At 41.3% G+C, this 11604-nt stretch overlaps 1 protein-coding gene across 6 annotated transcripts in view; it reads left to right on the forward strand.

The window, feature by feature from the left end:
- SLC39A9 (solute carrier family 39 member 9) overlaps nt 1–11604 on the forward strand; it is a 64266-nt gene that overhangs the window by 47740 nt on the left and 4922 nt on the right. For 5 of the 6 annotated variants that reach the window (XM_025391407.1, XM_025391406.1, XM_025391402.1 and 2 more), the window contains 3 exons: nt 6693–6761; nt 8639–8724; nt 9549–9683. In XM_025391407.1, coding sequence (XP_025247192.1) covers nt 6693–6761; nt 8639–8724; nt 9549–9683 — 290 coding nt within the window. The remainder of the gene's footprint in view (nt 1–6692; nt 6762–8638; nt 8725–9548; nt 9684–11604) is intronic. The other variant, XM_025391403.1, reaches the window with a different exon arrangement.

Genomic DNA, 11604 nt, shown 5'->3' on the forward strand with positions numbered 1-11604 from the left:
TATTAATATAATATAGATAATATAATACATATAATATATAATGTTATAGATAATATATTTTTATATATATATTATATATATGGGGAAAGAGAGAGCACGCATTTGCTTATAGTAGAATGCTTAATGCCAATTGTTAAATGTAGAAAGAGTGCTGGAGTTGGAAAAATGCTCACTTTTGCAACCCTCAGTAAAGGTTGACTCAGGCACACATCATCAATGAATGTTAAATGTAGGGGGCAAATTTTTATTTCCTTATTGGCTTCAAGGGGAAAGAAGTAGCTAAATGAAGAAATCAGGTGATACCTTGATTGGATAGTCAAAATTAAGGTCACAAGCATTCTGCTTTTGATACGGCCAAGTAAGCTCTCAGATCAGCCTCCTTACAGGTAACTAAAAACACTGGACAGAATTAAAAAAACCACAAGCTAAAGACAGTGGAGAGTGACCCAAAGCAAGCAAATTCTGGAGGGGAGTCAGCACTTGGAACAGGGTGCTTTTCCTATTTTTACTGCTTTTAGTAGTCAGTACCCTGTGGACAGCTAAAGCTCTGATAGAAAACTCAATCTTTCTAGACTGAAGAACCAGAGGACAGAGTTCAGGAGTTTCAATGGTTACAGCACTGAAAATAAGGGAGAATCCTAGAAAGAAGAGAAACTCACCCCCAAATTCTGTATATGAACTGCCTCGGTCTCTAGCTGACCCTGAACCATGCTTTCATGGGCAAACTCCAGGTAACTCAACTGAAGATAATTATGAACTAAACTGGGCTGGCTGCAGTGGCTCATGCCTGTAATCCCAGGACTTTGGGAGGCCAAGGTGGGTGAATGGGTTAAGCCCAGGAGTTTGAGACCAGCCTGGTCAACATGGCAAGACGTTTTTTCTACAACAAATACAAAAATTAGCTGGGTGTGGCGACCTGCGTTTGTACTCCCAGCCACTTAGGAGACTAAGGTGGGAGGGTAGCTTGAGCCCAGGACAGGGAGGTTGCAGTGAGCCAACGAGCCAAGATTGTGCCACCGCACTCCAGACTGGGCAACAGAGGGAGGCCCTGTCTCAAAAAACAAAAACCAAACAAAACACACACACACACACACACACATGCACACACACAAAATTAAACTGAAAATTGAGCAGCAACCCAAAAGGACAGTTTGCAGTTTTAATCCAACCAAATTACTTAAAGCAAAACAAACAAAAAGGTCACTCTTTGGAGGAATATAACAAAGTCTGACTATCCACGAGATAATGTTGGCAATGTCCAGGATATAATTCAAAATTAACACCACCAGTGAGCAGCAGATGTACATCCTGCACCTCTAGATGTGATACCTGAGAAGCATCATCACCTTTATAACAGTTCATCCAGGAACCCATAGTCTAAGGACATACACACAAAAGTTTTTTATTACTAAAAAAACAAGAAAGGAAGAGAATATATTATCCAAAAATGGCAATGTCATAAAAGTCAAAGGGAGAGAAAATGTTCCAGATGAAAAGAGACTAAAGAGTTACAACTCAGTGAAATGTGTGATTCTCTACCAGAGCCTTCCTGGAAAGGAAACATGCCCTGAAGTAAGTACTTATTGAGCAGTTGACAAAATTACAATATGCAAGAAAATTAGAAAAAGTGTCAGTGTTGATAACTGTACTGTGATTATGTAAGAAAGTATCTTTTCTCTTAGAAAATACACATTGAAGTATCTGGGGATAAAGGGTTTTTGATGTGTGTGTGCTACTTACTTTTAAATGTTACAGAAAAAGAATGTGTGTGTGTACAGAGAGCATGAGTATAAATGATGAAGCAAATGGGGCAAAATGTTAGTCATTAGGTCCATCTGAGAAAAGGATGTATGAATTTTTTATAACTATTCTTGCAACTTTACCGAAGGTTTAAAATTATTTCCAAATTAGGGTTTAAACAAATTATGGGATTGAGCTTAAAACAAAACAAAATAATTTTGGTCTAGAAGGGTTTTTAATCTCCTTGTATTTACTATGTGTTAATATTTTTTTCCATAGAGTTATATTTTTTAATAAAATCTTACCTTGGAAAGTTGATGTGGGAATAAGTGGTTTTATTCACATGCCTTATTCCAAACAGCAGATGAGAAGCACCGTTGGGTGGTATTGGACTGGCTGCATTACATAGTTGGCCACACCGGGCTCCAAGACATTTTTCTTGTGATTCTTGCCAGTTTCAATTTAAAGTAGGCTGGGCGTGGTGACTCACGCCTGTAATCCCAAGCGATTTGAGAGGCCAAGACGGGAAGATTGCTTCAGCCCAGGAGTTTGAGACCAGCCTGGACAACAAAGCAAGACCCCGTCTCTACAAAAATCTTAAAAATTAGCTGGGCACGGTGGCATGTGCCTGTAATCCCAGTTATTTGGGAGGCTGAGATGGGAGGATTGCTTGAGCCCAAGAATTCAAAACTGCAGTGAGCTATGATTGTGCCACTGTACTTCAGCCTGGGTGACAGAGGAAGACCCTATGTCTTAAAAAAAGAGAGAGAGAGGCTGGGCGCGGTGGCTCAAGCCTGTAATCCCAGCACTTTGGGAGGCCGAGATGGGCGGATCACGAGGTCAGGAGATCGAGACCATCCTGGCTAACATGGTGAAACCCTGTCTCTACTAAAAAATACAAAAAACTAGCCGGGCGAGGTGGCGGGCTCCTGTAGTCCCAGCTGCTTGGGAGGCTGAGGCAGGAGAATGGCATAAACCCGGGAGGCGGAGCTTGCCGTGAGCAGAGATCCGGCCACTGCACTCCAGCCTGAGCGACAGAGTGAGACTCCATCTCAAAAAAAAAAAAAAAAGAGAGAGAGAGAGAGAGAAACAAGGATGGTCGAATTTCACACTTGTGAACCTATAGTTGAGGGAGTTGTAAGTTTCTCCTACCTGACCTTATTCATGGTCAGGACAGTGTTGTGAGTTCAAGAACAGACAGTAACTGCAGAAGGTAATGACCTTTTCTGTTTTCTGATCCTGGAAAGGGGTGAGTGGCTCTAGTTTCCCTCTGACATCCTGGTTTTTTTTTTGTGTGTGTGTGTGTGTGTGTGTGTGTGTACATATGTGAATGTTTGCTTATGCGAGAAAGGAAGGGGACTGGGCACAGTGGCTCACACCTGTAATCCCAGCACTGGGAGGCCAAGGCGGGTGGATCATGAGGTCTGGAGTTTGAGACCAGCCTGGCCAACATGGTGAAACTTTGTCTGTACTAAAAATACAAAAAAAAAAAATTAGCTGGGCGTGGTGGCGGGTGCCTGTAATCCCAGCTACTTGGGAGGCTGAGGCAAGGAGAATCACCTGAACCTGGGAGGCAGAGGTTGCAGTCAGCCAAGATCGTGCCACTGCACTCCAGCGCAGGTGACAATGCAAGATTCCGTCTCAAAAAAAAAAGAAGGAAGGAAGGAAGGAAGAAAGATATCCTGAGCCATCTGTACTTTCTCAGAATCCTTGATCTGCCAAAGAGAAATGTGGAAAATAATGAAATGATCACTTCACTTCTATGTGTTTCGAAACATGTATGTAAATGTAAACATGTTAAATATGTAGAATAAAATTTTTCCTCCTCAGTAAGTTGAAAGAAATTTCCATTTAACAAATGATTTTTTTTAAAAAAACCTGATTCTAAAGATATATATGGTGATTGGCGGGCCAGGCACAATGGCGCAGGCCTGTAATTCCAGCACTTTGGGAAGCCAAAGTGGGAAGATGACTTGAGGTCAGGAGTTTGAGACCAGCCTGAACAACACAGCGAGACCCATCTCTACAAAAAAGTACTTTAAAAATTAGCCAGGCATAGTGGCACTTGCCTGTAGTCACAGCTACTCAGGTGACTGAGGTGGGAGGGAGAATCACTTCATTTCGAGGCTGCAGTGAGCTATGATCGCACCATGTCACTCCAGCCTGGGCAACAGAGCAAGACTCTTGTCTCTAAAAAAGTAAAATGTATGGGCCCAGTAGTGCCCTGTAATCCTATACAGAGAATTAAATGTAGCTTGTGTTCCTTTATCCTTCTTTCTGTTTTATCTCTGAAGTCATTGTTTTTGCTGGCTTTCATGTGTGATGACCTGGTTTTACCGATTTTCTGCAGAGTTTTATGGATTATAAAATGTCAATGAAAGTATATTTATTAAATTTATGCTAAGTGCCCGTCTTTATAGGTTTATAAAAGCTTTCTAATTTTAAAGCCTCTAATTGTTTAAGATCCTAAGGGTAACTGGACGATAAGGCTTTGTATAAAGAAAAGGCCAGAGCCAGCTTGCACACAGTGTAATTTGACTGTTCCTTCCAGTTCAGGGTAACATTGAGCTGTTTGCTGGCTCAGAGTGGTTAGGGTCTTTAGCTTCCCTTCTTTGCAGTGTTTTAATAAGAAAATATCATTTATTAATAAGAGGTAATATGTCACTTTACTTGTGTACTTTTTCCATTGTAAACCCCTTCCTTTTGTGTGCTGGACTCCTAAGAAGATTAAATCCCCTATAACTTACTTGACTGATGTTCATCTGTCATTTTACCTGGTATTCTGATGTCTGCATCTTTTAACTTTACTTATTTATATGTTTCCTATAATAGCACTAACATCTTTATTTAATACACACAAATACTTTTCTCACTCTTCAGCAAGGATTTATTAAGTAACTATTGGGTGCCTAGTGCTGTGCTACATTCTGTCAGACATGTTAAAGGAAAAGAGAGGTAGAAAAATTAATGCTTTAGCGTTTATAGTCCATCTGGGGATATAAAACATTTAGGTGAAAATGGCTTTCTATATCTGAGGTGGTAATATAGAAGAACCTTTGAAGTAGCGTGTGGAGACTGCCCGCATAGATCACTAGGTCTAGGCAAGGGGTGAGTTGCTTTGAGCTAGAATCAGTTTTTTAAATTTATTTTTTATTTTTATTTTGAATTTGTCTTGAGACAAGGTCTTGCTCTGTCACCCAGGCTGGAGTCCAGTGGCATGAGCATAACATGTTGCAGCCTTAAACTCCTAGGCAGAAGTGATCCTTCTGCCTTAACCTCCTAGATACCTGGGACTACAGGCATGCACCACCACACTTGGCTAAATTTTAAAAATTTTGTAGAGATAGGGTCTTGTGATTTTGCCCAGGCTGGTCTCAAACTCCTGGCCTCAAGAGATCCTCCTACCTCAACTTCCCAAGCTGCTGAGATTACAGGTGTAAGCCACCATGCTTAGTCTTCAATTTTTTATTCTTTCTTGAGGTTCTGTAGTTAGACTTTGAATGATGTCCAAGTTTTGGGTTAACAAGCTGGTAAGTTCAGTATGTGCCAAGAATTACAGGTGAGGAGACTTGGGGAAAGGAGAATAAGAATGTTTTGTTTGATGGTGTTAAGCAAACTGGTTTAACTAGACTGGACGTTGAGAAATAAGTTGGAACTAGTTGATAAAGGGCTTAAGAACCTACCTAATATAGCAGTTTGCCCTGAATTTGAAAAGCGGCAGATTCTTAACTGGTAACTGACACATCAGAAAGGTGGTGGGTTTTTTTGTTTGTTTTTGAGACGGAGTTTCACTCTTGTTGCCAAGGCTGGAGGACAATGGCATGATCTCGGCTCATTGCAACCTCTGCCTCCTGGGTTCAAGCAGTTCTCCTGCCTCAGCCTCCCAAGTAGCTGAGATTACAGGCTCCTGCCACCACACTCAGCTAATTTTTGTAGTTTTTAGTAGAAACGGGGTTTCACCATGTTGGTCAGGCTGGTCTCAAACTCCTGACCTCAGGTGATCCACCCGCCTCAGCCTCCTAAAGTGCTGGGATTACAGGTGTGAGCCACTGCGCCCGGCCAAGGATGGTGTTTTCAAAAGATGAGTCTGACACAGATGTGTAGGATGAATTATATTAGGGAAAAATGAGAGTAGAGAACCTGTTGCTAATTTAGGTTTGAGTGATGAAAATTTAGGTTAGGGTGATGGCAGTACAAATGTGACAGATGTTAGAATGAAGATAAAGTTGCAGGATGCCAGGAAAGAGATAGATAATGACAGTTAGATAGGTCTGGAAATAAACTATCAGAGGCCATAGAGCACTTGCCTTGGAATAGTAGAGGAAGAGGATTAAGGAATAGGAGGAAGTTGGGGCCGTTGGGGGTTACACATTTCAGTGATTTTTCTGTTAAGGTAAGGCTGAGTCAGATGAAGAGTTCCCTCTTAGCCACCTCTTCAGGACAGGGAAATCTTCTAAGGGTTTGAAGCAGAAAGAAAAAAGATAGTGGCTCAGTGCGGTGGCTCACGCCTATAATCTCAACACTTTGGGAGGGTGAGGCGGGCAGATCATTGGAGGTCAGGAGTTCGAGACCAGCCTGACCAACGTTAGTGAAACCCTGTCTCTACTAAAAATACAAAAAATTAGCTGGGCATGGTGGTGCCTGCCTGTAATCCCAGCTACTGGGGAGGCTGAGGCAGGAGAATCACTGGAGATGATTCAGGAGGTGGAAGTTGCAGTGAGCTGTGATCAAGCCACTGTACTCCATCCGGCCTGGGTGACAGAGTGAGACTCCATCTTAAAAAAAAAAAGAAAAAAAAAAATTAGAAAAAAGATAGCAGTGAGGAAAATAATAATCTACTTTAAGAGCTTTCACTTTCTGTTCTGGAGGTGAAATTCTTTCACCTCTAGACCAGTGTTTGAACAGTTTCTGTCTCACATAGCTTAACGCTGTCTTTCTCATTTTCACTTTAGATCCAGAAGCAGCAAGATCTAGCAATTCCAAAATCACCACCACGCTGGGTCTGGTCGTCCATGCTGCAGGTAGGGTTGGATTGCAGTGGAACTTCTTTGTTTTCTAAACACTAAGGTCACACAGGGGAGACCTTAGTGTTTATATTTCAGGGACTGTCCTCATTGAATGCTCTTGGACTGGCCTTTGAGGAAAGCATTTCTTAATGAAGTCCTCTGACACAAGCACAAGCCTGGTGTGCTCAGTGTCACGGGTTTGCAAGCTAAGAATGGTGTCTATACTTTTTAATGGTTTAAAAAAAAAAAAAGAGGAACATACTGTAGCACTTGAGAATTATATAATTCAAATTAAGGAAGTTTTATTGGAACACAGCCTTGCCCATGTTATTTGTGTATTATCTGTGACAATGAATTCCATTAGGGAAAAATGAGAGTAGGGAACCTATTGCTAATTTAGGTTTGTTTGAGTGATGAAAATTTAGATTAGGGTGATGGCAGTAAAAAATGGAGAAAGGCAAATGTGACTGATGTTAGAATGAAGATAAAGTTGCAGGAAGCTGAGGAAGAGATAGACAATGACAATTATCCATCCCTTTGTTTTTGTGCAACAGTGGCAGAATTGAACAGTTGCAAGAGACCAAATAACTGCAAAGCCTGAAATATTTACTGTCTAGCTCTTAAGAAAAAGTTTGCTCTTTTCATTCTTGGCTCTAGAATGTCATCTGTAAAAGAGCCGTGGCACTTTTGTCCTAAACAGCTCTGTTACCTGTTTATACACAAAGCACTGTTTAAGCAGAAGTGGTATGCAGTGGAATGCAGAGGTCTCAGCATGGCTGACAGGGTACACCTTAGAATCATAACCCAAACCTAGTCCTAGTAATATAATTCTGTCAGTGGCAAAGAAAGGCATGTGAAAGGTGGTACACTGTTACCTGGCCCTTTCTAAGTGTAATATTCTTTTCTAACAAATTTCATTCATTCAACCAACGTTTACTCATTATGTAGTAATCATCTTTATAGAGTTCTGGTATCTTTATTTTCTTTGTTTCTTTGTTTCTTTGTTTCTTTTTCTTTCATTCTTTCGTTCTTCCTTTCTTCCTTTTCTTTTTCCTTTCCTTTCCTGTCCTGTCTCGTCCCTTCCCTTCCCTTCCCTTCTCCTTCCCTTTTCTCTTTCCCTTTTCTCCTTCCCTTTTCTCCTTTCCTTCTCCTCCTTTTCTTTTCTCCTTCCTTCCTTCCTACCTCTCCTCCCCTCCCCTCCCCTCCCCTCCCTCCCTCCCTCCCTCCCTCCCTCCCTCCCTCCCTCCCTCCCTCCCTCCTTTCTTCCTTCCTTCCTTCCTTCCTTCCTTCCTTCCTTCCTTCCTTCCTTCCTTCCTTCCTTCCTTCCTTCCTTCCTTCCTTCCTTCTTGTCTTTCTGTCTGTCTGTCTTTCTTGTCTGTCTTGCTCTGTCGCCCAGGCTGGAGTGCGGTGGCGCGATCTCGGCGCACTGCAAGCTCCGCCTCCTGGGTTTAAGCAATCCTCCTGCCTCAGCCTCCCTTGTAGCTGGGACTATTATCTTGCTTTACCTATAAGGTTAAGAGTTGCTTCCTTTGAAATTCTTCTTTGGTATTTCCCTTGTTACAATTTGATTAACTAATCAATGGATTTTTGATTAGTTGGAAAATTGAATGTCAGTTTTCCGATAACAACAACCACCAAAATAACTAACACTGAATACTCTGGGCCAGATGCTAAGCTCTTTATCTAAGTTATCTCATTTAATCCTCATGAAAACCCTGAGAAATACATCCTTTATTGAACACATTATTTAAAGATAAGGCTGACGTTTAGAAAGGTTAAGTAACCTTACTAGATCCAGCTGGACCTGACTATAAAGCTCACACACTCAACCACTGCACTGTTATTGTTGTTGTTGTTTATAGTATTTTATGTTTCCTTGTTTCCAAATATAGCTGATGGTGTTGCTTTGGGAGCAGCAGCGTCTACTTCACAGACCAGTGTCCAGTTAATTGTGTTTGTGGCAATCATGCTACATAAGGTGAGCAAAATTTTGGTGTAAGGTTTGGTATTGAGTGTATTCATAATTAAAATTTCTCATGGTGGTTGTGTTTTTTCTGGAATGGGAACATTTTCTTCATTTCATAATTGCTATTCGTTTTGGAGAATTGAATAAATTTGTTCATAGCTTCTTGTTCCCATTTTCTTAAGCATTTACTTGAGGGGTTTCTTTTTTTGTGTGTAGTCATATACACAAACTGTCAAATTTTCCTCAGACTTTTATATTTCATAGTAATAATTTTTGTTCAAAAGTATTTTTCTTTTCTTGACTGTTTCTCTTTTTTACTATCCAAGAAACACACAAATAAGATCTTTTGTTGGCTTAGAACGTTAATTCCTAAGAGGCATAGCTCAGCATTGGTACTCTGCCTGGTTTTGTTTTTTGGTTTTTTTGTGGGTTTTTTGTTTTTTGTTTTTGCGATGGAGTTTTGCTCTTGTCACCCTGGCTGGAGTGCAATGGCATGATCTCGGCTCACTGCAACCTCCGCCTCTTGGGTTCAAGTGATTCTCCTGTCTCAGCCTTCCAAGTAGCTGGGATTACAGGTGCCCACCACCACACATTTTTGTATTTTAGTAGAAACGGGGTTTCACCATGTTGGCCAGGCTGGTCTCGAACTCCTGACCTTAAGTGATCCGCCCACCTCGACCTCCCAAGGTGCTAGGATTACAGGCGTGAGCCACTGTGCCTGGCCTTTTGTGAGTTTTTCTTTGTATGAGAACTCATAGTCCAATGGCATATACTTCTTGATATAGAAGCAATCCATACTTCTAGAGTGATAATAAGAGATGATTTTTTATTTCCAGGCACCAGCTGCTTTTGGTCTGGTTTCCTTCTTGATGCATGCTGGCTTAGAGCGGAATCGAATCAGAAAGCACTTGCTGGTCTTTTCACTGGCCGCACCAGTTATGTCCATGGTGACATACTTAGGACTGAGTAAGGTAAGCTAATCTATTCCCAGCTATCTAAACAAGTGTCTTGTGATCTCTTAGAACTTACGGTTTCTTGGATTGAATTTTTCCAATACATTACTCTCTCAAACTAAAGATAAAATTAGGAGTAAAAACTGTACAGGGTAAATATCTTAATTCCAATTTGTCCTCTTTGTAAATTTAGCATTTCCTTATTCATTTGGTTTGAAAACTTCTTCCCTGTTAATCAATTCCAAGAATATTAGCATAAATATGATAGCCCTTCAATATTTAAAATAGTGTAACTTAACCAGCCATGCTAGTTTCATTTAACAGATATCTAATAAGTCAAATCTGTCCATATTTAATGTGAGGTAGACACATGAAGCATGAGTAACAAGCGATGTAGCAGCTTTGAGAAGAGCAGCAGCTGGGCAGAGATTGCTGTCAAAAGTTTAAAAAACTGACATTGATTACTGAAGTGATAGAGTAATCTGTTAAAGGGAACAACATACTGCTCACTGAAAGAAGAGAAGGCTCTTCAGGTAAATGGAAAGGGTTTTTATAACACACTGTTAGCAACCAAGATCATCAAACCCTTGCTTAACAGGAACTTAGCCATTCTTGGTCTCATTTTTCACATGTTCCTCTTCTCCCAGCTCTCATGTCCCCAGATAGCAACTGTACAGTACTTTCTATTGAATACTTTGTACTGAACGTAGCTTCAGACCTGAGGTAACATGTGCTCTTCCGTCTCCAAGCTGGACCTTTCCATGCCTTATAATCCTGTCTGGGCTGTAGTTCTTAGCAACAACCCTCCACATTTTACCCAAATGTCAACTGGCAGGCAACTAGAGGAAAATCTTAGAAACAAGCTGACTCAGGGCTAGTTGATGGGAACTGCTTTCCCCAACGCCCTCTCTAAAGGTCATTGATTCTTCTGAGTGTCAGTCAATTCAGTATTTGGCAGTAAAACCCATATTAATAGGAACATGTGAAAAATGAGATAAAAAATGGCTAACTTCCTGTTAAGCAAGGGTTTGTTGATCTTAGTTGCTAACAGTGTGTTATAAAAACCCTTTCCACTGGGCACGGTGGCTCACGCCTATAATCCCAGCGCTTTGGGAGGCCGAGGCAGGTGGATCACGAGGTCAGGAGATCGAGACCATCCTGGCTAACACAGTGAAAGCCCGTCTCTACTAAAAACACAAAAAATGAGCCAGGCATGGTGGCGGGCGCCTATAGTCCCAGCTACTTGGGAGACTGAGGCAGGAGAGTGGCATGAACCCGGGAGGCAGAGCTTGCAGTGAGCTGAGATTGCGCCACTGCACTCCAGCCTGGGTGACAGAGCAAGACTCCGTCTCAAAAACAACAACAACAACAACAATAAAAACAAACCCTTTCCATTTACCTGAAGAGCCTTCTCTTCTTTCAGTGAGCAGTATGTTGTTCCCTTTAACAGATTACTCAATTACTTCAATAATTAATGTCAGTTTTTTTAACTTCTGACAGGAAGATACTGATAATTCTGGAGACATGGAGTTACTTGCTGCATCTATGGCGTGTCCTTTTCTTAAAATTTTAATTAATTGTCTTAGTCTATAGGTCTACTTTTTTAATAGAAAAGGTTGAAATTAGTTTTATAAAGATTAGCTTATGAGATACACATATATATGTGTGTGTGTGTGTGTGTGTGTGTGTGTGTGTATATATATATTTTTTTTTTGAGATGGAGTCTTGCCCTGTCACCCAGGTTGGAGTGCAGTGGCGCAGTCTTGGCTCACTGCAACCTCTGCCTCCCAAGTTCAGACGATTCTCCTGCCCCAGCTTCCTGAGTAGCTGGGATTACAGGCGCCTGCCACCACACCCAGCTAATTTTTGTATTTTTAGTAGAGGCGGGGTTTCACCATGTTTGCCAGGCTGGTTTCGAACTCCTGACCTCATGATCCGC

The sequence above is a fragment of the Theropithecus gelada genome, chromosome 7b (assembly GCF_003255815.1).
Source record: "Theropithecus gelada isolate Dixy chromosome 7b, Tgel_1.0, whole genome shotgun sequence".
Taxonomy (NCBI): domain Eukaryota; kingdom Metazoa; phylum Chordata; class Mammalia; order Primates; family Cercopithecidae; genus Theropithecus; species Theropithecus gelada.